Consider the following 26069-nt stretch of genomic DNA (forward strand, 5'->3'; position numbering starts at 1 on the left):
AAATAAATCGTGACATGACAGAACTTTCAATTTCTGAAATCGGGTTCAAATTCACTGTTAATTTCAATCTAACGTGATTTTAGCGTGACCTAACCCACCGGATAGCTTTTCGGAATTTTTTGTGTAATTGACCCGTGGTTGATTTTCTTCAAGCCACAACGTACCTCTTCGACACATTGGCGACTCTCGGTTGTCAAGTTTCAATTACAGGCACAGGGTACCCAAAACAACAGAAAATCGATCTAGTGCCGATTGACGAGAATTTTGCAATCAAATGGAATCACCCACACTTTAATCACACATCTCAGTCGAATCGACCTATCCTTGATCTCTGATTGATTTTGATAATACTGTAATGACCCTTGCAGATTAGCACGATCGAGCAATCAATTTCTGGTCGAATTCTCAAAGTATATTGCATTTGTATTCCTTAACGGCTTCACCTGATAGGCTAGTTATCTCGTGAGTGGCCATCCTAGAGAATAACACTATAGGCGTGTCGATGAAAAGCCAACTTATTCAATCGAAAGCATAACCCGAAAATCAAGATGTCACATATATGCCTCCTAATGCATGCAATGCAGATTCCCTAATGGCTAATATTGATGGAGATATATTTGAGGTAGCATATTAGCTAACAAGCAGATCGCATGCTTCGTTTGTCGTATTAAGATAGCCAAACTGAAGTCTAATGGAAGGAATTGAAGTGCTTCGAAACCACGTAAGAATATGATGATTCTTGTTGTCCCAGTCATCTAAGCATTCATTAAATTTCTCTTTGGTTTCACTAGTAATTTGAGTAGGTGCATAAATAGCACCAGTGACGTAATGCTAGAGTCAACATCCTCTAAGAAAACTGGATATTTCTTGAGCCTATAAATTATAATTGGATCCCTTCAAAATGGTCCGAATCAATATTGTGACTTCCAATTTTTCCATCATATGCAAAATACTAGTATAAACCTGGTAGATTTTGTAATGACTTCAAAGAAGATCAATACGTGTAGAGCTGATATTGAGAAAATATGGCAAAAACTAGATTTAGGATATCGAAATACCTAAGAAAATGGTACAAAAACACCAAGAACCGGTCCAAAACGAGTTGAACCGGCTGTAAAAGTAGTCAAATCGGTGTGGTCAATGCAAGTCAACAACCATAGTCATAGGCTGATGTGGCAGACATGTGGCGGACACATGGCAGACAACTTGACTTAAAAGTGGTGCTGATGTGGCGATGGCAAGGAGGATGACGTCATTTGCTGAGCGGGACACTGCGGTTCATGTGAGAGGCACATAGGCGCGTGGATCTCACGTGAAAAGGACTTGGGTGGTACACAAGGGCGCATGAAAGCTCGTTTGGTGAAGTTGTCTGCTGGGTTGGACTCGTCCGACGATCGAGAACCTGTTTTTAGTGGCTTTTGTCAAAAATATCCAACTAATGACGTGCATCAGCCCATGACGTGGCAGCGCGTGATGGCACGTGTGGCAGCTTCCCGAGCCTTTGGCACCTTTGATGCATTTATTTTTTAATATTGTTTTTTTTTATAAACATTATGGAATTAGTTTTAGATTTTTTCCAATTGAAAAGCATTCCATCTTAATTAAAACAATCCTCACTAAATAATTTTCTTCATTGCAATTTTTTCATCATAAAACCATCTTTTCAATGGCGACGAAGAAATATGAAGAGAAGAAAGAGTAATATACATTTTCTCAAGTTTAATTACTAAACCTCAAGGGGAAATCTTCATGGACATGACTGTCTGAATGACACTTTATCCCAGAATTGATAATAAGCAAATCTCCCTGATCTTATAAACACTAATGGATCACAAAATATCCAAAAGCCAATACGAACCCAAGCGGTATGCCCATATAAATCCATCTTTTCTCATTATCATCATTGTCTCCAACGTCTCTAGCTTCTTCTATCCCGTTTGTGGTAATTGAGCAATTTTTGTTGAGCAAAAGCCTGCACAATGTGAAGTTTCCTTCGAAAGAACTTTCCGAAAACATGAGAAACTGTGTTGGGATGATTCCTAGAAGTTGATTGTTTGAGAGGTTAAAGAAAGAAAATAAATCAAGATTCGCAAGATGACCCGGTATGGTTCCACTGAGGTGGTTTCTTGACAGATCCAACGTTCAAGCTTATGCAAATTCCCCAAATCAAGAGAACTGATGACATTGTGCGATAGGTTGAGGAAAGAAATTGCTTTGAGATATCTTCTAATCTATTGCCCGGGAAGTCAATTGAGGTGAAAAATTTCAGTATCTTGACGAGTTCTTAGCTTTAGACTTTCGAAGGTTAAACTTATTGTGTCTGGATAATAGAGCCCCTTATTCAGAATAACTCATATTGCAGGTGATTGAAGCTTACATCAGCCTTCATTATAAATTTAAACCATCATATTTTATAACAGAATTTTATTTTTATTTTGTAAAGCTAAGGGTCATTTTATATCAGACCAATTACTTGATATGAAATTATAGAGACATAATTAGAACGCCACAACAATATTAGAACTACATTGACAAAGTTGAAAAATTCTGGACTATACTGAAATGCGTATAATGGATATAGGACTGAATTAATAATTTTTCTTCAGGTAACTGCACCAGGAGTTTTAAAACTTGGAGTGCAAGTGTACATGACATGCTCAATGCAGAGCCATGCAAACTTTACATCTTCGAGCTCGCTATCTTGCGGAGTTGTCCCCGAGACCGCATTGAATTGGATGTCTGCGGGAGTTACAATCATCGGAATCCTGAGCCAGCCATCCCCCTCTGACCTGTCTCAATGAAAGCTTCCCTTTTTCGTTCTTCTTCGCTTCCAGGATCCTCAACATTTTCGACTTCCCACAGACAACCTCTAGCCCCTCCTCTGAGCACTTGGGCGCCACCACAATCTCACAGAACATCCGAGTTTCACCATCGGTTGGGCTTCTGAACTCCCGGATTTCCCTCGCCAAATTCTATATGCACGGTAGGACATTGCAAGGTTAGTGTTGATGTTTAGCTCAATCAATTTTGTCAAGTGAAACATTGCAATACTGACTCAGCAATAGGAGACCCGCAGCTACACCACTATTGTTGTTTCAATTTTGAGGGATGCCCGCAGAGAATTATAATATATAATGGAATGTGACCATAGGCATAACATTTAGCCTAATTCGTAGCTCAAACTAGCTTGACTCAAGAACGAGCTTCGATCGGAACTCTATAGATTAAAAAATGAGAAGCCTCTTTTAGTTTATTATATTTGGATTCCGTGGGTTTACTATATAAGGAAATTACAATTTCCTTTTGTAATTTACACAATGAAATAAGTATATACCTCATCAATTTCTACGTTGAAGGCCCTATGCTTCCAAATGCACTGAGTAGGTCTGCTTTGACTGCTCATCTGTATGCTTCGAAAATATCTCCGCGGGAAGCCACCGCACAAGGATTTGTATGCTTGACAACGACGCATTTAGCGTGGCCAAATTCAGATACACAATTCCAGGCAGCACCAGCATCCAGATAGTTAATATATGACATTTCCTGCAGCATCAATACATAATTCAAAACAAATGAGAGACAGATCTACAATTGTTACTATCATCTGTTGATGAAGTTAAAGAACTTTATGGAACAAACTACACTTGCAGTTGCTCAGAGACTTCTAAAGAGCATCCAATCTCATCTCAAAAACACATGGTTAACACGGAAGCCAATTAGTCCCCTGTATCGCTAATCTCCTTCACAAAACATTATTAGCGTTTCATCATAGCTAAACATTCTGCACACTGAATATACAGATGGTTGACCTGGAAAGGAAAAGAAACTAGATGCTCCTTAAGAATAATTTGTAGAATTATGACAAACTGCCAACAAAACCAAAAGTTTAAGCTGCCCTGTTAGATGGATTAATTTGGTATTTAAATGCTCTATATTTGCTATCTCACACAGGCTAGCATTTTACCACAAATTGAAGGGTGGAAGATCATTATGTTGAAGAAGCAAATGAAGTGCCAGAGAGATTCGAAATGAGTACCTCCTGCTCTATGCCATATTGATTTCTTGAGGCCTTTGTCAATTCATCAAAAAGCTTCAGCTATTAGATGAAGATACTATCTATTATTTAGATTCTCTAACAGGATTCGATTTTAGAAAACTACCTTCTCTATCTAATGAAGTTTTCAAAGCTAGATGATTACTAGATCCACTGCAATTTCAACTTCCTCAGAAGATTGACATTGATGTAAACATATGACAATCAAGGACTCCATTTACCTTGGCAAGACTCTTGTCCACATAAAATGCAGCCTTCTAGGGGGATTTTCCCCATAACAAAGAGAACTCTCAAGAAAGAGAGGCACTGTTAAGCTGGGAGGGAATTTCTCTATCGAAAAGAAGAGTCATCAACCCTACATAAATCAGTTCAAAAGCTAAGAGGAAACACAACCTACTGAAATTATTGATTTCCAAAGGAAGCAAACTAAAGAGTACATCTCAACCAAGTCTCCATAAAAGCCCCGCATTTGCATGTTTAGTGTGTCTAGACCGACATGCAATTTTAATTTCCCTAGTGGCTATGACATCAATTGACAACATGAACCAGATGAATACTTCAGTTGTTTGTCTCCAAAGCCACTCCGACCCTGCAGAATCATAGGAAGCGAAGTGCTGAAAGGCCTTCCAAGAAAGTTCTCTAAGGAACTGTTGATCATCTCCATTACTCTTTAGGAACTCCAGCAGTGGAGGATAGTCGTGTGAATCAACCACAACGAGGACATCCTTATGATTCTGTTAGGAGACAAATGTCAGCATCAATTCAGATCATAAACATATAACCATCCTCTGTGTAAAAATTACAGAAAAATCGACCACATGCGTATTGATATTTATAGGGGCAAAGCCAGCAACACCTCTTCAAAAAAAAGTGCAACACATTAGACATACCTATTATAGTTTATGATTTAACAAGCATCATAAGAAAAATTGTTGTTTTAGCAGAAAAGCACAAGAACAACCGTTCCCTAAATAGTAAGAAAGAACCTGGAGCCAGCAAATGTGAAAGTTAACGTGCTCCCAAATGTGAAAACAAACTATGCATGATATATGTGAGCTCGGTGGAACTGAAGACACCAAATACAATCATATTCCCTCATACTTCCAAATTAAGATGCAATGAAGCAAAGAGAAACATAAACAAGTCTATGCTCTGGCGATAATAAAAATGAATATATATAATGGCAAAGAACCTTTGCGGCAGCTCTATCATGGCAGGACCACCAATATCAACATTCTCAATTCCATCTTCAAATTCAATATCAGCCACAGAGGTAACGTTGTCATGGAATGCATGCAAATTAATCTGCACACGTTCCAACTTTCGTCCTCAGAATTTCTAAGCTGACAAACCGTCAGAATATTTCTACAAACATTAGGATGTCCAAGTATATGAATTCGTTCATGGACAACTAAAATGCAGATTGCATAAACCTACAAGACAACTCACCAATTCCATGCTTATCGAGAGCCTGCATGCGATGCTGTTGATCTCTCCTAGCAAGGATTCCTCCATAAATATTAGGATACAAGGTCTTTAGGCGACCATCCAGCTATTAAATAGAGTAATGTAAAATTCCCTGTTAAAATCTAAGTCAAGTTGCCAAAAGAAGATTGTTCTATGTGTGATGTGCACCCATGTGCAGAGAAAAGAGATGAAATTATCGTATGCAGACGTTAAAGAGGTAAATCCTCCGTCAAATGTCCTGAACAACAGAGATATCACAACCAGTCAAAAAGAGAGCACCCTAAAAAATATTTAGAATGTACAAATTGAATAACGTAATTTTGAATTTAGTACGGAAGCAATTCTCCTTGGTTAAGTATACTAGCAGTCTAGCACGCATGGTGCAAATCTGCATCTGATCTCTCTTGAGAATCAAGATTGAAGTGCACTCACTTCAACTTTTAGTAATACAGGAGCATTACAGAGACTAAGAAAAGAGATGCTGCAGGTTTTAATGGTTCAACAAGTTTGTAAGGAGAAGGGCAGTAGAAAGGTTTGGGGCATCAGGTGCTCTATGCCAGAGTCCAGGCAAGTTACATCTGTGGTAACAAACTAAGGACAAATGGCACTCAAATTCACGACAAAGTCCCAATAATATGGTTTCAGTGGAGAAACTCTTTGAAATCTCTGATGAGCATTAGTGACTACTAATTGATTCATTTTTTATGAGCAGGAAAGTCTTGAGAATCAAGATTGAAGTGCACTCCCTTCAACTTTTAGTAATACAGGAGCATCTACAGAGAATAAGAAAAGAGATGCTGTAGGTTTTAACGGTTCAACAATTTTGTAAGGAGAGGGGCAGTAGAAAGGTTTGGGGCATCAGGTGCATCCGTGGTAATGAACTAAGCACAAATGGCAGTCAAATTCACGACAGAGTCCCAATAATATGGTTTCAGTGGAGGAACTCTTTGAAAATCTTTCATGAGCGGGAAAGTCTTGAGTGGTCTGAAGGGATTAAGGTATCCAATCATTGCCATCAAGGAATATATGTAGCATGATAATGTCAGTAAAAGCTGTGAAGATCCGAGATAAACCAGTTGAAGCCAAACCAGAATAAATTTGACTTTTTGACCCCAAAAATGGAGAATAAATTTGACTAATTAATGTTGGAGATAAAGTTGGTCTGTCTTGGATTATTTAATCATTTCCTTATCCATATATTGATTATTTCCACAGTTGAGAGCGAAATTCTTACCATACAAAGTGGCTATTTTGAGAACAAGGTTAGTGTATGAATAGGAAATATTTTCTTTATTCATTAAGCATTCCATATAATTGTATTATAAATTGAGCCTATGTACGTACAAGGTTTCCGTGAGAAAGTAATTTACAATGTGCCAATCTTCTAGCTTTCCATCCTTTTCTATGTCATGTCATGGTATTTGAGCTTACATTTCTTGGCCAAGCTTTTGTAATCTTGTTCTAATTGCTTCCCCTTTTTTCTTCTCTGACTTTGCTGCTATAGAATCACATAGGATGGCCAGTGATAATTGAAATGCTACAACAGCATTGGAACTACATTGGCAAAGCCACAAACTTTTGGATTATATTGAAATGCGTATAATGGATATAAGACTGAATTAACAATTTCTCTTCAGGTAATTGCACCAGGAATCTTAAAATTTGGAGCACAACTGTACTTGGATCCTAAAATTTGTACAATCAAATAACAAAACTGTCAAAAGTACAACTAGATCCAAATTTTATGCAAAAATTGTGATTTGAGTACTTTCCATAAGCTCTGATTGTTTTAATGTGGCATTTTTATTTTTATTTTTATTTGGAAAACATGTAGAAATGATGTTGAGAAAGAGAGATTTTTTTTTTTTTTCACATTTTTTTCTAATGCGCCGTCCACTTAAATCCACATCAATGCCGAGTATCACTAAGTATATGAAAGAATTCAAGTCAATTTTGTTACAGATGTAATTAATGGAAATGTTGGATTGTAATGAACAAATAGCAATTAGCAAGAGACTGGCCTATCTGAAAATTCTAAGATTTATAGTTTCCTATGAGTTTTAAGACTTCATATGCATTTATTTGTTAATTATTAATTATTCTAATAACATTATGGCATTAGGTTTAGACTTTTCCAATTCAAAAGCATTCCATCTTAGTTAAAACAATCCTCACTAAAGAATTTTCTTCATTGCAATATTTTCATTCCAAAACTTGGATAAAATAGTTATATAGTTCTGTCATATTCATATTTGTACGCTTTTTCCAAATTTTTGGAAAGAATAAGATTTTTTTTTAATTTTTTAAAAATATTCTCCATTAATTTTAAAAAATATAATTTTTTACTCCAAAATAGGGACTTGGGCCGGGACCAAGGGCCCAGTCCGAACATGGGCTATGGTCTGATCCTTTGTGGGCTTAGGCCATTCACACGAACATGGCTTTTAACAAGCCCATATTCGGAATGATCTAAGCCCACCTTCCGAAAATAATTATACTAATCCCAAGCTCAACTAAATGTCAAAATCAGCCTGTATTTGCCTAGCTTCAGCTTAAGCCCAGACTGAACGCCCCCTTGGTCCTGGCTACTGCAGAGCAAATAGAAGCCGAAGGGTGAACGCAAATTCCTGGGCAGCAAGGCGTAATAACACCTCCAACCTCCAACACGATCGTAACCGAGATAACACCGCGAGTTACGTCAGTCCAACACCGTCCGGCCATCACCAACCATCACCACATTAGCCGCCACTGCCAGTCACATTAACGGCGGTTGCCGCAGGCCACCATTCCGAACCCCGATCGTCAAACATTCATGGACACAAAAACAGCCAACCGTTCCTAGCCAATCATCATACAAGCTTAAACTGTCATCGGGCACATCCAACAAAATAGCAACCGGGAAACATATACCAAAAAACAATGTGCCGATTTGAGTTCAATAAGAAGGATTTTAACTGAAATCGTAATCCTTTAACCAATGGATGGCTCCTTCCATGAAAACGAACGTGCTAAAAAATGCTCAAAATAGATCAGAACCGGGTCGAACCATAAGCTGGGCATTCTAACGAACACTTTGGGAGCAAAGATACTCACACCCGGATACGAAGAGAACCGATTAACAAGGCTCGAAATTAACAGATAACGGGTCGTTCAAACCCAACACGAATATGGACTAGAAATAGAAAGCCTTGGTCTCACAGTTCGGCCAAAACGGGGCGAGGCAATAGTGGTTCACGGGAATGAGTTTTGACCGCGAAAATCCCTACCCGGCTCGAAAACGGCGGCTAGAGGGCGAGCTCAAGACAAATTAAGCTAAGGCCGACCGGCTTGCGATGTCTCCGAGATGAGATCCTCGGGAAAAGCGAAAAATAAGACAACTGGGTCTTACCTTGTGCTCGACGCGAGAAAGAGGGACACGTTCACGACGAAGATCGCCATCCCAGGACTCCCGCGCGGCCACTACTGGAAGGCACCCACGCACTCTCGGACTCTTCTCTCTCTTCGTCTCTCTGTCTCTCTGTCTCTGTCTCTGTCTCTGTCTCTCTCTCTCGGTCTCTGTCGTCTCTCCCGCGGTCTCTCCCCTCAATCTCTGTTTTTTCCCTCCCTTTTTCAAGAAATCTCAACGGTGAGTCCCTACCGCCACCTCTCTCCTCGGGACCATGTTTGGTCCATTTTCAGCTCAGGGCCGCCTCTGGAATCGTGGCTAGGACGCCCCCTCTACCGCCGTCGCTCTGCCTTCCCTGTCCCGCGCCGTTCTCTGCAGAACGCGTGCGTGAGGGAGACATCGGGGGCTGGGCTGAGAAGAAGAGAGAAAAAAGAAACGGCCGGGCCCATGAAAAGGCCAGGCCCAGGCGGGGAGGAGAAAAGGACAGGAAAACTCCCCCTCTTCAATCTATTACTATTTGCTAGTCTAGCCATTTGTCCATTTTTGTTGTTTTCATTTTTTGATGACTTACCTAGCCGACAAAATCAGGCATCGACAGGACCTACTCCTATTTCTCCTATTCATAAGCAAGAATCTATTGACCAATAAATAAATAAAACCGTCTTTCCAATGGTGATGAAGAATTATAAAGAGAAGAAAGAACGAAATACTGTTTCTCAATTTTGATAATTGAACCTCAAGAGAAGTCTTCATGATCGTGAGAGTCTGAGCAGCACTTCATCCCAGAATTGATAATAAGCAAATCTCCATGATCTCAAAAACACTAATGGACCACAAAATAGCCAGAAGCCAATGACGAACCCAAGCAGTATGCCCATGTAAAACCACATTTTCTCACTATCATCATAGTCGCCATCGTCACTAGCTTTCTTCCATCCCGTTCGTAGTGATTGAACAACTTTTGTTGAGCTGAAGTCCACACAATCCAAGGTTTCCTTCAAAAGAACTTTTTGAGAATGTGAGAAATTGTCCACTTATTGGGATGTTTCCTACAAGTTGATTGTTTGAGACGTTCAGTACTGAAAGGAAATTAAGATTTACAAGCTGAGCTGGTATGGTTCCATTGAGGTAGTTCCCTGATAGGTCTAGCGATTCAAGCTGACCTAGATTCCCCAAAACAGGAGGAATTGAACCCAAGAGGGCATTGTGTGATAGGTTGAGGACATGGAGTAATTTGAGATCTCCTAGTGTATCTAGTATTGGACCCTCCAATCTGTTGCTTGAGAAGTCAATCAACTTGAACATAGTCGGGATCTTAACGAATTCTAGCTTTACACCTTTCAAGGTTACCCTCATTGCATATTCATTGTAAATCCTACTCGTCTCAAGCATGGTATCATAAAACGTATATTGTGTGTCATAATAGTCAACATCAGCCTTCATAGCCACCCAAGATGCAAGGAGTCTCGTAGGCAGAGTGCCATTGAAATCATTTAAAGACAAGTCAATGATTTGAAGCATCTCCCAGGTGCTATCACCATGTGTACATCCAATTTCCCCATGCAATTTGTTAGATCGTAAAACAAGGACACGAAGATACCCAAGATGGCATGGAAATGTCCCATCTATTTGATTGTCCCCAATGTTCACGCAATCCAACATCCCGCAATTTGCTAATGACAACGGAATCTGCCCCTGTAATAAATTCTCACTGATATCCAATATCTCCAACTTACATGTTATTGGGATGTTTTGCGGAATCTTGCCATTCAACTGGTTATTCCTCAGATTCAATACTCTGAGCGGCTCCTTCATTAAACAATCAGGAATACTTCCATTCAGATGGTTATGCGATAAGTCAAGCATTTCGAGATTACCAATTTTGCAAATAGACTGCGGAATGCACCCATGGAGATTATTCTTCGAGAGGCAGAAGAACACCAATTTTGATAAGTTGTCGCTGATGTCATCTGAAATAATAGAATTTATGTTGTTATTTGAAAAATCCAAGTAGGAAGCAGATGACTGGAAGGATAGCATATTCCCTCGGAGCTTGTTTGAATGGAGGTCGACTATATCCAGAGCAGAAGTAAGATTGCCTAGGGGTGTTTTAGAATCCTCAAATAAATTAGAGGAAAGATTGAGATGATTAAGACTTTCTAGTGTCCATATCCATCCCGGTATATTTCCTCGAATATAATTGTGGGAGAGGTCGAGGAAGCTCAATTTGGATTGGTTAGCCAAAAACTGAGGGAATGTCGTCAATTGGCAAGAAGCCAAATATAAGGATGTAAGGTCGGGGAATGAAGAGGCCTGGGAAGCAATATTTGTGGCATCAATGGAAAAACGATTGTAGGAAAGACCCAAATATGAAAGATTTCTCAATTGCTGAACCCAATTAATATGAAATGAGCCACTAAAATTATTGGAAGAAAGTGAGAGTTGGTTGAGCCCTTGTAGTTCCCATATAAACATCGGCAATTCTCCTCCTATATCGTTGTTGCTCAAATCAAGTGTTTTTAGCATGTGTGATGGAGCATGAAAAAATCCCTTCAATTGACTAGAAAATCGATTGTCGGAAAGTAGAAGAGCGTTAATCGATGGATGTGTGAACAGAGATGAAGGAATATTTCCTTCAAATAAATTGGATCGCAAGTCAAGAATAAGAAGACTCGAGAGGGATTCCCATTGTGTCGAATCAATTGAACCGGTTAGACTATTGGAGGACAAAGTGATTCGTACCAGATTCTTGGACTTGCTGAGCGATGGAATTGGACCAGTAAAATTGTTGGATGAGAAGATCAAATAAGAAAGTCGCGAGAGATTAGTGAAAGAGCTTGGGATATTTCCATCAAAGTTGCACCCCTCCAATTCTATTGTTGACAGATTCCTAAGATTACCAATTGAATCTGAGAGCCTCCCAAACATGTTAGTGAAACTAAGAACCAATGTCTGGAGAGAACCATTCTCCGAAAATTCTGGCAAAGAACCATGAAGGAGGAAGTTGGATGATAGGTCAAGGGTTTGAAGTGTTTGTACTGAAGATTTCATGAGGAAATTCTCCATATAGGCCAGCTCCCCATAGGCTCAAAGTTTTCAAGCTAGAGAAATTCGATAAGAAACTAGGAACTGTGGTGGACAAGTCGTTGCCATCAAGTTGAATGACCGATAGATTAGCAAGACTCATAAGGGAAGTGTTGATAGGACCGGATAGAGAACAGTAAGACATGCTCAACACCTCAAGTTTCGGCACTGAAGAAGACAACGTGTCGCACCAGTCACTTCCCTCAGCAAAGACATTGACCCCATCAAGGTACAGCTCCCTTAACTCCCCTAAATCCCTAATCAGCGACCTCAAATTGGGCTTCTCAAGTTTTAGCCAAGTCCAACTGAGATCAAGGGTACGTAACTTTGTCAGGCGCGATAACTCTACAGGAATATGCCCGGTGAATCCGGCATTGGACAAGTTGAGATGTGCCAAGCGGCTGAGATTCGCGAGGCCTGACGGAATCGCCAAGGAATTGAAGTTGTTGAATGCCAAGTTCAGGCTCCGAAGGAACTCGAGCCTAAAGAGGTTTGACGAATAGTCGATTCCACCAGAGATCGACTCTTCGCTCAAATCAAGACCGACCACGAGGCCATCCTTGCATGTCACGCCGCTCCATGAATCTGCGCTTTGGTCCCATTGTAATAGCTTCGAAGACTCAGAGGCGTCGAAGACGAGGCTGTTTCTCAGCCCGAGCAACAGTGATCTTTGGTCAGTGCCAAGACACTGGTCTGATGCTGAAGCCGTAGTAACGTCGGAGAAGATCGAGATCGTGGATATGGCAAGAAGAAGCCATGAGACCATCGAGCCGTTCATCGGAAGAAGTTGAGGAAGAAAGTTAGTCCAACACTGAGGGTCTGCCGAAACAGAATCAACAATGGGGAATGGAGGAGTTGTCCGAGGAAAGCGCAATGCCTTGTGTTGAAATTCGGGATGTCATTCCTAGTCACCAAAGTTTGGCTTTTATTTCACTTTTGACAATACTAGAATAAATATTCTTTATTTAACATGGCTTTTCAATCGAAACGAAATACGATAATTTTATTTTCAAGGAGAAAAGGGGAAAATTAAGGAAATCCGCCTAAAATGTTGAGATTAGAACTTGACATCCCTAGGAAATATTTTGGCTTTTTTTTAATCAAAAAACAAATGATTTGTGTGATCGGTTTCGTTTTTGTACTCACATTAACATGTAGAGATCCATTAAAAGTAGATAATGGATATATATACAAAAAAACACATACATTATAGTCACTTTCTTTTATTAAATTAGTAGATTCAAGAAAAGAAATCAAAAGATTTACTTATATTTGAATTTTATTGTAAATATTTTATAGTACTATCAAAAAGCAGAAAAAAGTATAAACTAAAGAATTGGAAAATACAGTGGATTAATTACGAAGTATGAAATAGGAAAATACAATAATATGTTGAAAAGATAGAATGAAAAACCAAATAAGCAAAAACTAAGAATAAATTTCTCTTTTATTAAACTGAAAAGAAAAATAAGAAGAAAAGGGAGACAGGCTGAAAGAAAAACGATGAAACAATGGGCGTTATGTTGTTTAAAGGAAAATAAAAAGAGCGAAAAATCCAAAAAGATTTAAAATTAAAAGAAAGAAAAGAAAAAGCGTACTGTAAGCATGTTCAAAAGAAAGAAAAGAAAAAGCGAACTGTAAGCATGTTCGGCTACTGCAGGAAAGAAGGAAAAACCCAAAAAAAAAACAAAACCCTTGCCATTTATTTTTATTTCAAGAACAGAGAATAGCAAGGGAGGAGGGGGAGGAAAAACAGGGGATGCTTCAGCTTGGAAATTGGGAGCAGTCAAAGTAAACGCCTGCTGGTGGGGACGATTCTGTCTAGTCTTAACGTTGATTGCGGGACTGATGATGTTGTGTTGCTTTCTCCGTGGAATCATGTGTAGGGTATAGGAGCAAAAACGCGTTTGGGTATGTCGTCCTTTCCGTAATCGTTTTGCGGATTTCTTGGCGTCAATTTAAGCTGCACTGGCCAAATCAAGAAAAATCAAACTTCAATAAGTAGGACATGATGAGCTTAGGGAATTGGTTTATAATCTATTGTTAGTCATGAAAACAGATATGAAAATAGAATTTGGTTGATTAGAATGATCGAGAAATTTGCGCTTCAAAAAGCGTTAGATTTTATATTGAATCCATAGTTGTCACAACCGCTGAAGCTAGATATTAAATCAAAGATGGATTTGAGTTTCATGTGAATGAGCCAGTTTTTGGATCAGAGATAGTCGACGGACAAAAGATTGCTGAAAATGTCACAAGTTCTCAATTAAAAGAAAATACCTTTTGATCACTCGTTAAAATTTGATAACTAATTGAAAATGAAATTCTTTTTTATGGATTTATGGTTTTTTTTTGGTTAATTTGGGCTTGGGCCTACTTAAGGGTTCCTAATATTTTAGTAATCTTGATTAGTGTGCGAATGATTCTTATAAGCAAACTCAATTTAATTATATCGTAATTGTATTATGGGTTTGCACTGGGAACGTATTTGTTGGGGCTGACTTCCATGGCAGAATATTCCATGTCCAAATTTTCTTTGCTTTTCCACCTTAAGTAATGTCATCTTGCGCAAAGTCACAACCATATGCAAGATTCTCTTTGAACGAATGACTAGTGATGACCGAGACCGACTTTTTAGTGTTGTTGAGGATATTTAACAGCGGGTACTTAGAAGAGGTCTAGTCAAATCTTGTCTATTATTTACATTTGAACTAGAGTTAAGTTGAGAATTTAAAACTTGGATACTTGATTTAAACTCAATCAAAGCTATTTTTTTTTATCAAGCTTGACTCGTGATTTATTTTTATAAACTTGAAACGACTTAGTTTGATTCGACTTGATTATCATAAATGAGTTTCTATTGGAGCTTGATTCAAGCTTGAGCTCAAATTCGACTTTTGTAAAATCCGAACTAATGAGATGTGGACTTGACTTAGTCTTGCACTTTAACTCGTAATAATTTAAGCTAGCTTGTGTGGCTTGATTGGTTTGCACATAAAAAAAGCAATTACAACCTAATGTCGAAGAAGCATGTGAGAAAATGCTAGTAAAGCACCTGATCATTTCAATATTGAGTGTCGCGTATCTCATTCAAGTTGAGTTTTTTCTTCAAATTGGGATAAATCTATTTTTAATCCTCTAATTCATCATATTTGTGCGATTGGATCCTCAATAGAGGAAGCCATTCCCACTTCGATGGACGGCTGGAGTCCACTGTCACCGCTTCTTAGAAGGTCAAACCTGTAATAAGTTCTTCACATTTTCCAACTATCACCAATCACCGCCACGGCATTCGCAGCCACTAAATCCTCCAACCCTTCTCGTGTCTCTCGCTTTTCCACCTTTTGTCTTCTACATATTACTCTCTTATTTTTTTCCTAGAACAAAACTAGTTTCTTTTGATGTTAACGTTACTGACTTTTACCTTTTTCAATAATAAATATTAATAATAATAAATCATCCTAGCATGCCACACCAACATACTAAAAGTTATTTAAGGACTTGACCGAGAATGGGGGTAGAGTTGGAGGAGTTGATTCCCAAAAAAACTAAAATTGAAGGATCCAAATGCACAAACAACATAAGTTAGGAGACTAAAATCGAACTTAATCCCACTAGCAAGGAAACACCGGTTAGCTAAGGTATTCAAAACATTATCAACTAATAGAAGAAGTCCTTAAATAATTGTTAATGTGACTAGGAAAATATATTTATAAAGTTCAAGAATTATGTAAACTCTATCTACTAAAAATAGATAAGCGCCAACTTTTCTTATAAATCTCGACCACTAACATAACTATTTTTGTATTATAATTTTGAACATTTCAGTCTTTTCCTTTCTACATAGATCCTTTACTCGTTTCTCAACTTTCCTATAAAAAAAAATCTTTTTTTCTTTCCAACTTTTGGATATTATTATTATTAAGGCTAGGTTTAGTTAAGGGTGTGAAAATGACTAATTTAATCCTAAATCTATCATATAGATTCCGATGTAGCTCTAAAATTTTCAATTGGTCAAATGCAATTCTAAACTTTTGCATTAAATTCCAATATAGTCTCGCTTGTCAATTTTTTCATAGTGATGTTATGTGGCACTACAGCCATCATTGGCCATCCATCCTTTAGGCTCTGCTGGCAATTTACATGGACAAATTTATTCAAATGATTTTCGAGTAACGTTATTTGTTTTTTTTTTTTTAACTGACGTAGCTTCTCACTTTTGAAGGTTAAACTCACTGTATCTTTAAAATAGAGCCCCATATTTGAAATACAACTTATACTACAGGTGATTGAAGCCTACATCAGCCTTCATCACAATTTCGATCTTCAAATTCTATAAAATGTTTCTAGTGATTCACATGGTATCATAAAATGATACAAGTCTTGGATAAAAATCTACAACGCACTAGAACGCCCTTAGAATATTTTTTAGATAATGGTCATTTACATCAGACCAATTACTTGATACGAAATACTGTTTTGTCTCAGAGACATAATTAGGATGCCACAACATTAGAACTATATTGGCAAAGCCACAAAGTTGAAAAAATTCTGGATTATATCGAAATGCGTATAATGGATATAAGACCGAGTTAATGACTTTTCTTTGGGTAATTGCACCAGGAATGTTAAAACTTGGAGCGTGAGTGTACTCAATGTGCTCAACGCAGAGCCATGCAAACTTCGCGTCTTCAAGCTCGCTATCTTGCGGAGCTGTCCCTGAGACCACATTGAATTGAATGTCTGCGGGAGTAAAATTATCAGAATCCTGAGCCAGCCATCTCCCACCGACCTGTCTCAATGAAAGCTTCCCGTTTTCGTTCTTCTTCGCTTCCAGAATCCTCAACGTTTTCGACTTCCCATGGAAAACCTCTAGCCCCTTCTTTGAGTACTTTGGTGCCACCAGTCTCATAGAACATTCGAGTTTCGCCATCAGTTGGGCTTCTATATGCACAGTAGGACAATGCAAGGTTAGTGTCGATGTTCAGCTCAATAAATTTTATCAAGTGAAACATTACAATACTGACTCAGCAATAGGAGACCCACACCTACACCAGCATTGTTGTTCAATTTCGAGGGATGCCCCTGCTGAATGAGGGTTTAAGTTTCAAAAACTTGCGATCCTTTGTATTTAACAGAGAATTATAATATATTATGCAAAGTGACAATAGGCATAACATTTGTAGCCTAATTCGTAGCTCAAACTAGTTGACTCAAGAATGAGCTTCAATCTGGAACTCTATGGATTTAAAAAATGACAAGCCTCTTTCAGTTTACTATATTTGGATTCTGTGGGTCTACTATATAAGGAAATTAGAATTTTCTTTTTGTAACTTACATAATGAAATAAGTATATACCTCATCAATTTCTACGTTGAAAGGCCACTATACCACCAAAGGTGCTAACCTTTGACTGCTAATCTGCATGCTTCAACAATACAACCACCGAAAACCACCCCACAAGGATTTTTATGCTTTAAAACGACACATGTAGGGTCGCTAAACTGGGATACATAATTCAAGGCAGCATCCGCATCCAGATGGTTATATGACATTTCCTGCAGCATCAATACATAATTCACAACAAATGAGAGAGAGATCTGCTATTGTTACCATGATCTGTTGATGAAGTAAAAGAACTTTATGGAAAAAAACTATTCTGGCAATTGCTCAGAGACTTCTAAAGAGCATCTAATCTCATCTCAAAGACATGGTTATGATACTAAAAAGGAAGCCAATTAGTCCCCTGTATCTCTAATTCCCTTCGCAAAACATTATTAGTGTTTCCTTATAACTAACATTCTGCACACTAGATGCTCCTTAAGAATGATTTGTAATATTATGTCAACCTGCCAACAAAACCAAAAGTTGAAGCTACCCGATCAGATGGAGTACTTTGGTATATAAATGCTCTATATTTGCCATCCCACATAGGCTAGCATTTTACCACAAATTGAAGGATGGAAGATCATTATGTCAAAGAAGCAAATAAATTGCCTGAGATTCGAAATGAGTACCTCATGTTCTAATCCCATATTGATTTCTTGAGGCCTTTGTCAATTTATCAAAAAGCTTTAGCTATTAGATGAAAATAGCTTCTATTATTTATATTCGATAACAAGATTCAATTGTAGAAACTGCCTCCTCTATCTAATGAAGTTTTCAAAGCTAGATAATTACTAGATTCGCTGCAATTTCAACTTCCTCAAAAGATTGGACCTTGATGTAAAAATATGACAATCAAGGGCTCACCTTTCCATGATGTTGGATTGCAGTTGCAATACCACCTCAATTAACCTCAGCAAGACTCTTGTCCACATGCAGCCTTCTGCTGGGGATTTTCACCATAATGAAGAGAACTTTTAAGAGATAGATGCACTGTTAAGCTAGAAGGTAATTTCTCTATCAAAAGGAAGAGTTGTCAACCTCCACATAAATCAGTTAAAAACTAACAAGGTAACAGAACCTACTGAAATTATTGATTTCCAAAGGAAACAAACTAAAGAATACATCAGAACCAAGTCTCCAAAAAAGCCCCTTACTTGCATGTGTTTAGACCTACATACATGTTTAATTGCCTTAGTGGCTATGACATCAATTGAGAACACGAACCAGATGAATACCTCCAGTTGTTTGTCTCCAGAGCCACTCTAACACTGCAGAATCATAGGAAGCAACTCGTTGAAAAGCCTTCCAAGAAAGTTTTCTACGGAACTGTTGATCATCTCCATTACTCTTCAGGAACTCCAGCAGCACAGGGTAGTCATGTGAATCAACCACAACCAAGACATCCTGATGATTCTGTTAGAAGATAAATGCCAACATCAATTCAGATTAAGGGCATATAATGGCACTTGATGCAAAATTACAGAAAAATTTACCACATGCATATCGATACATAAAGGCACAAAGCCAGCAACATTTCTTAAAAAAAAGTGCAACAGATCAGACATACCTATTTTAGTTTATAATTTAACAAGCAAAATTGTTGTTTTAGCATAAAAGCATGAGAGAATTCATTACCCAATTAGTAAGAAGATAATTTGGAGTCGCAATCTCAATGGAAAAGTTAACAAGCTTTCAGTCAATTACATGCCTCAGTTACAAGTGCCGTCATAGGAAAGTTTGCTGGATATCCGCGAGCCCAGTGTGACCAAAGACACCAATACAATCATATTCTCTCATACATCCAAATTGAGATGCATTGAAGCAAAACTGAAACATAAGCAAGTCTATTCTCTAATAACAATGAACATGAACATGTAATAGTAAAAAACCTTTGCAGCAGCTCTGATCGTGGCAGGACCACCAATAGCAACATTCTCAATTCCATCTTCAAATCAACCACAGAGGTAGCTTTGTTGTAGAAAGGATACAAATTAACCACCACAACATCAGAAGTACCTGCACAAGTTCCATCTTGCATTTAGTATAGTAAAATTATGTAGGACCACAGTAACACCGAGAACATTATTTGTTTATCCTCAGAATTTCTAAGCTGAAAAATGGTCAGAATGTTACCACAGGACAACTCACCAATTCTGTGCTTACCAAGAGCCTCCATGTGATGCTGTTGATCTCTCCTAGCAAAAATTCCTCCATGAATATGAGGATGCAAGGTCTTTACGCGACCATCCAGCTGTTAAATAGAGTAATGTAACATTCCCAAGTTCAAATCTAAATCATTTTGCCAAAAGAAGATTATTTTGTTTGGTGTGCGCCCGGTTGCAGAGAAAAGAGATGAAATTATCATATGTGAATGTTAAAGAGGGAAATCCTTTGGTCAAAGGTCTCAAATCACTGAGATATCATAACCACTCACAAAGAGAGGCACCATTACTACTTGAAATGTACTAATTGAATATTCTGATCTTGAATTTAGTAGGGAAGTAATTCTCCTTAGTGAAGGGTGCTAGCAAGCACAGTGCAAATCCGCATCTGATTTCTCTAGAGAATCAAGACTGAAGTGCACTCACTTTAACTTTTAGTAAGACAAGGAGTATTTGCAGAGAAGGAGAAAAGAGATGCGCTAGGTTTCAATGGTTCAACAAGTTTGTAAGGCTGAATGGATCTCAAAAGGGAGAAAAGAAAAGTTTGGGGCATCAGGTACTCTATGCCACCTAAGGACAAATAGCACTCACATTCACAACAGAATCTCAAAAATACAGTCTCAGCAGAGGAACTCTTGAAAATCTTTGATAAGCATTAACGACTAGAAATTGATTTTTTTAGTCATGAGCTGGAAAGTCTTGAGGTGTCTTAAGTGGTTATCTGATTTATGCCACCATTGTCAGGAATAGATGTAGCATGATAATGTTAGCAAAAGCCATGAAGATCCCAGAATAACCACTTGAAGCTGAGAGGAATTTCAAGTTGTATGGCATCAGTGCAGTGCCAATCTCGACTGTTGTCATCACTCGTTACAATCAGCTTCCTAAGACAAGGCAACTAAAGAAAGAAAAGAATAAACAGTGCAAGTAAGGGACAGAGAAACAAACCATCTCCGGGAAGCAAGTAAGCTGTTCCACTTTGGTGACGGACAACCCAGCTTTTTCCAGAGCAGATGCGGTTCCTCCAGTTGAGACAACAGTATACCTAAATGTTTTAATCGGTTAAGACAACATGAACACTTGAATATGCTGACCTGACAAATACTCATACCATGCGCTCCCCTGTATAAAAATACTATCCACAAGCAATGAAACGTACCTAAAGTCCAATCCAACAAAAACAGAGTGGCTTCAGCACCTAAGCTACACCACACGCACACGCATACGCATACGAACACGCACACAAGAGAAGTGTGCAAAGTAAAGTCCTCACCCCAATTCCTGGAGGTCCTTTCCAAGAAAAGCCAAATCAGTTTTGTCAGACAAAGATATCAATGCCTGCTTGCCCCCCGAACATTGAAGAGAGGAAAAAAAATTAGATTTTTGTTGCATTTACAAAAGGGCACATGCCAAGAAAAAAAAGAACGACGAGGCTGAAGCAGCCCTCTTCATAATCTGGAATGATAAGATCAACGAAGAAGTTAAAGACACGAGAGAAAAGAGGGGTACGAGTAGAAGAAGGGCCCAGCTCCTTGTCGGGCGCGGACAGAATCTCAGCCTCGGCAGCCACGGCTTTGATCGGAGGAGCAGCGCGCGACGACGAACACGATTGAAGTCGAACACACGCCACAGGTACCCTGCAACCCCCATGAGGCAAGACGGAGAGAAAGCAGAGAGAGTCGAGAGCTGAGACTGAAAGCCACATAAAAAGAGAAGGACCAAACGAAAAGAAAACAAAAAAATTATGAGATGAACAAATTGCGCCGGAATTTCTACCGGCTGAGAGGTGGAAGGGCAAGTTCTGGTCCGGTGAATGGTGGAGAAGTGAAGCAAAGAGCTCCGGAAAGAAGCGGCGGCGGAGGAGGAGGTGGAGGCGGCGGGAACCCAACAAAACCCCCTACCTTCTTCGCGCGGGCCGTGGAGAAGTTGCATTTTTCTATCCTGCGAATAAATTTTGCTGATTAATGTTGGAGATATAGTTGCCACGCTTGGATTAATCGATTATTTCCTTATACATTTTCTGATTATGAAGAGAAGAAGAACGAAATACTCTTGCTCGGGTTTGATAATTGAACCTCACCGGAAATCTTCATGGTCATGAGAATTTGAATAGCACTTTATCCCAAAATCGATAATAAGCAAACCTCCATGATCTCATAAACATTAATGGACCACAAAAAACCCAGAAGCCAACGACGAACCCAAGCGGTATGCCCATGTAAAACCACTTTTTCTCGCTATCATCATCGTCGCCATTGTCACCAACTACTTCTGTCCCATTCGTGGTAATTGAGCAACTTATGTTGAGCAGAAGCCCACACAATCCAAGGTTTCCTTCAAAACAACTCTTGGAAAATGTGAGAAACTGTCCGCTTGTCGGAATGTTTCCTACAAGCCGATTGTTTGAGAGGTTTAGTAAGGAAAGGAAATCAAGATTTGCAAGCTGAGGTGGTATGGTTCCATTAAGGTAATTCACCGATAGATCCAGCGACTCAATCTCATGCAAATTCCCCAATATAGGAGGAATTGAACCCGAGATGGCATTGTGTGATAGGTTGAGGACATAAAGTGCTTTGAGATCTCCAAGTGTATTGGGTATTGGACCCTCAAATCTATTGCTCGAGAAGTCGATCAATGTGAAAGTAGTCCAGATTTTAACGAGTTCTAGCCGTAGATCTTTCAAGGTTGCACTCATCGTATCCTCATAATAAAGCTCATCATGATAGTCATCAAGAAACTGATACCGTAGATGATTGAAGTCCTTATTAGCCTTCATAGCCTCCAAAGATGCAAGGAGACTCACAGGCAGTGTGCCACCAAAGTTGTTTGAGGACAAGTCAATGATTTGAAGCATTTGCCAAGTGTTGTGACTATAAAGACATCCAATTTCCCCATACAATTTGTTGGATCGTAAAACAAGGACACGGAGACGTGACATAGACATGAAATGGCACGGAAATGTCCCGTCTATTTGATTGTCCCCAATGTTCACAAACTCCAATGCCGTGCAACTTGCCAATGACAACGGAATATGCCCTTGCAACATATTCTCACTGATATCTAATGTCGTCAGACTACATAGTCCCGAGATGTTTTGTGGAATGTCGCCATTCAACTGGTTATTCCTCATATTCAATACCTTGGGGAACTCCATTAAACAATCAGGAATAGTTCCATTCATATGGTTATGCAATAAGTCGAGAACTCTAAGACCACTAGCATTGCAAATAGACGGCGGGATGAAACCATGGAAATTATTCTTTGAGAGGATAATACATATCAAGTTTGGTAGGGTGTTGCTGATGTTATCTGGAATAACAGAGGTGAAGTTGTTATTTGAGAAATCCAAGTAGGAGGCATATGACCAAAAGGGTGGGAATTTCCCTCGAAGCATGTTTGAATGGAGGTCGACAACTTCCACACCACTAGTAAAATTTCCTAGGAGTGTTTCCATATCTTCAAAAAAATTAGAGGAAAGATTGAGAAGCCTAAATGTCCATATCCATCTCGGTATAGTTCCTTGAATAGAGTTGTTGGAGAGGTCGAGGGAGGACAATTCGGATTGATTAGCCAAAAATTGAGGCAATGTCGTCAACTAGCAAGAAGCCAAATTTAAGGATGTAAGGTTAGGGAATGAAAAGGCTTGGGAAGTAGTATTTCTGGCATCAATGGAGAAATAATTGTAGGAAAGATCCAAATATGAAAGATTTCTCAATTGATGTACCCAATTAATATGGAATGAGCCACCAAAATTATTGGAAGAAAGCGAGAGGTAGTAGAGCCCTCGAAGTTCCCATATACACGTCGGTAGTTCTCCTCCTATATTGTTGTTGCTCAAATCAAGTTTTTGCAGGATGTGCGATGGAGCATCAAAAAATCCCTTCAATTGACTAGAAAAGCAGTTGTTGGAAAGTAAAAGCTCCTGAATCGATGGATGTGTGAACAAAGATGAAGGAATATTTCCTTCAAGTAAATTGAATCCCAGGTCAAGATTAAGAAGACTCGAGAGGGATTCCCATTGTGTTGAATCAATCGGACCAATTAGACTATTGTGGGACAAAGTGACTTGTGTTAGATTCTTGGACTTGATGAGCGATGGAATTGGACCAATAAAATTGTTGTATGAGAAGTCCAAATAAGATAGTCGCGAGAGATTGGTAAAAGAGCTTGGGATATTTCCGTGAAAGTTGCAATTCACTAGTTCTATTCTCGACAGATTCCTGAGATTACCAATTGAATCTGGGAGCCTCCCAAAATATTCGTGAAACTAAGAACCAGTGTTTGAAGAGAACCATTCTCTTGAAATTCTGGCAAGGAACCCTGAAGGAGTTCATTGTATGATAGGTCAAGGGTTTGAAGTGTTTGTACCTGGAAGAATTCATGAGGAAATTCTCCTTGTAGGAAACAATCATATAGGCTCAGAGTTTTCAAGCTGGAGAAATTTGCTAAGAATTGAGGAATTATGGAGGACAAGTTGTTGCCATTGAGTTGAATGACTGACAAATTAGCAAGACTCATAAGGGAAGCATTGATAGGACCAGACAAAGAACAGTATGACATGCTCAACACCTCAAGTTTTGGCACTGAAGAAGACAACGCGTCACACCACTCACTTCCCTCACCAAACACATTGACCCCATCAAGGTACAACTCTCTTAACTCCCCTAAATCCCCAATCAGAGACCTTAAATTGGGCTTCTTAAGGTTCAGCCAAGTCCAACTGAGATCAAGAGTACGTAGCTTTGTCAGGCGCGATAGCTCCGCAGGAATATGCCCGGTGAATCCAGCATAAGACAAGTTGAGACATGCCAAGTGGCTGAGATTTGCGAGGCTCGATGGAATCGTCGTGGACTTGAAGTCGTTGAATGCCAAGTTCAGGCTCCGAAGGAACTCGAGCCTGAAGAGGCTCGACGAATCATCAATTCCACTAGAGATTGACTCTTTGCTCAAATCAAGACCGACCACGAGGCCGTCCTCGCACGTCACGCCACTCCATGAATCGGCACCTTGGTCCCAGTGTACTAGCTTGGACGAGACAAAGGTGTCGAAGACGAGACTGTTTCTCAGCTCGAGCAACAACGATCTCTGGTCCACGCCAAGACACTGGGAGGACGCTGAAGCCATAGCAACATCAGAGAAGATGGAGATCGTGGATATCGCAAGAAGAAGCCATGGGACGATCGAACCGTTCGTCAGAGGGAGGGGTTGAGGAAGAGAGCGGGAAAAGGGAGTCAACCGAAACAAAGTCATCACTGAGGAATGGCGGAGTCGTCCAGGGAAGGGTGAAGCTTTGTGTTGATATCCGGGCTGTCATTCCTTAGGCACCAGAATCTGGCTTTTATTTCACTTTCGACAATAGTGGCACATATAGTCTTTATTTAACATACTTTTAGATCGAAACGAAAGGCCATAATTTTATTTTCAAAGAGAAAAAGAAAAATAAAATAAATCCACCTAAAATATTGAGATTAGAACTTCACATCCCTCGGAAATATTTTTGGCTCGTCTTTTTTTTTTAAGATCATAAAGCAAATAATATTACGTGATTGGTTTTATTTGTATACTTACATTAACATGTAGAGGTCCATTAAAAGTAAATAATGGATATGTATATATATATATATATATATAATAGCAGTTCACCATAACACCAAAATACATATATTATATTCTCTTTCTTTTATTAAATAAGTAGATTCAATAAAAAAAATCAAAAGATTTACTTATATTTGAATTTGATTGTAAATATTTTATAGAACTATCAAAAAGCGAAAAAGGTATAAACTACATTTTCGGAAAATACAATGAATTAATTAGGAAATATGAAATATGAAAATACAATAATATGTTCAAAAAATAGAATGAAAAACCAAATACACAAAAACTAAGAATGTATTTCTTTTTCATTAAACTAAAAATAAAAATAAGGAGAAAAAGGAAAAAGGCAAAAAGTCAAAAGATGAAAAGGGGCATTATCTTTAGTGGTTTAAAGGAAAATAAAAAGAGGGGAAAATTCAAAATGATTTAAAACTAAAAGAAAGAAAAGAGCAAGCGAACCATATGCGTGTGGAATTGATCCACCATTCACACTGAGAAAGCACCATGGGCCCACAGCCATCGGGCTATCACCATACTTTCTATTACTTTATGCAACTTAAAGAAAGAAAAGAAAAGGGGAACTATATGTGCATGGAATTGATCTATCGTGCATGCTAGTAAAGTACCATAGGCTTATCTCCACCGGGTCATCATCATACTTTCTATTACTTTATGCAACTTAAAGACAAAAAAGAAAAAGCGAATGATACGCGCATGGAATTGGTCCATCATTCACGCTGGTAAAGTACCATCGGCTCACCTTCATCGGGCTATCACCATACTTTCTCTTACTTTATGCAACTTTTAATATATATATATAGCGTGTTGAAGGAGCAATCAATAAAAAACTACCCGATTAGATATAAACTCCCAGCACAACACGCTAGGAATGTACCATGGGCCCACCTCCACCAGGCTATTACTATGTGCG

The 26069-nt window shown here is 38.8% G+C and overlaps 4 protein-coding genes and 1 pseudogene across 4 annotated transcripts; all 5 read right to left on the minus strand.

The window, feature by feature from the left end:
- Positions 1–2602: 2602 nt before the first annotated feature.
- LOC108958810 lies at positions 2603–5569 on the minus strand (annotated as a pseudogene).
- A 4258-nt stretch (positions 5570–9827) lies between these two features.
- LOC120295733 (receptor-like protein Cf-9 homolog) lies at positions 9828–10946 on the minus strand. The gene has a single exon (XM_039317205.1). It carries the CDS (start codon positions 10944–10946, stop codon positions 9828–9830), a length of 1119 nt encoding a protein of 372 aa, XP_039173139.1.
- A 976-nt stretch (positions 10947–11922) lies between these two features.
- LOC120295735 (receptor-like protein 6) lies at positions 11923–12756 on the minus strand. Its single transcript, XM_039317207.1, has one exon. The coding sequence runs from the start codon at positions 12754–12756 to the stop codon at positions 11923–11925; it is 834 nt and encodes a 277-aa protein (XP_039173141.1).
- A 3905-nt stretch (positions 12757–16661) lies between these two features.
- LOC120295737 (bifunctional purine biosynthesis protein PurH-like) lies at positions 16662–19827 on the minus strand. The gene is given in 7 exon segments (XM_039317210.1): positions 16662–16934; positions 18243–18321; positions 18614–18791; positions 19268–19332; positions 19335–19394; positions 19527–19629; positions 19813–19827. Coding segments are annotated over 7 exon segments (684 nt in total). The 3' UTR covers positions 16662–16750.
- Positions 19828–21635: 1808 nt separating this feature from the next.
- Positions 21636–24790, minus strand: LOC120295739 (receptor-like protein Cf-9 homolog). Its single transcript, XM_039317214.1, has 2 exons — positions 23909–24790; positions 21636–23135 (listed from the first exon to the last, which is right to left on the minus strand). Exons 1-2 carry the CDS (start codon positions 24788–24790, stop codon positions 21636–21638), a joined length of 2382 nt encoding a protein of 793 aa, XP_039173148.1.
- Between the last annotated feature and the right edge of the window lie 1279 nt (positions 24791–26069).

Source organism: Eucalyptus grandis, chromosome 1, assembly GCF_016545825.1.
Source record: "Eucalyptus grandis isolate ANBG69807.140 chromosome 1, ASM1654582v1, whole genome shotgun sequence".
Taxonomy (NCBI): Eukaryota; Viridiplantae; Streptophyta; class Magnoliopsida; order Myrtales; family Myrtaceae; genus Eucalyptus; species Eucalyptus grandis.

What these genes read in the sequence shown, in the direction of transcription:
- LOC120295733 (XM_039317205.1), bottom strand. Translation starts at nt 10,946, where the DNA reads ATGCTATCCTTCCAGTCATCTGCTTCCTACTTGGATTTTTCAAATAAC.
- LOC120295735 (XM_039317207.1), bottom strand. Translation starts at nt 12,756, where the DNA reads ATGGTCTCATGGCTTCTTCTTGCCATATCCACGATCTCGATCTTCTCC.
- LOC120295739 (XM_039317214.1), bottom strand. Translation starts at nt 24,790, where the DNA reads ATGACTTTGTTTCGGTTGACTCCCTTTTCCCGCTCTCTTCCTCAACCC. An exon ending in TTCCTCATGAATTCTTCCAG is followed by an intron (nt 23,136 to 23,908) that starts GTACAAACACTT and finishes GCTTCTTGCTAG; the next exon opens with TTGACGACATTGCCTCAATT.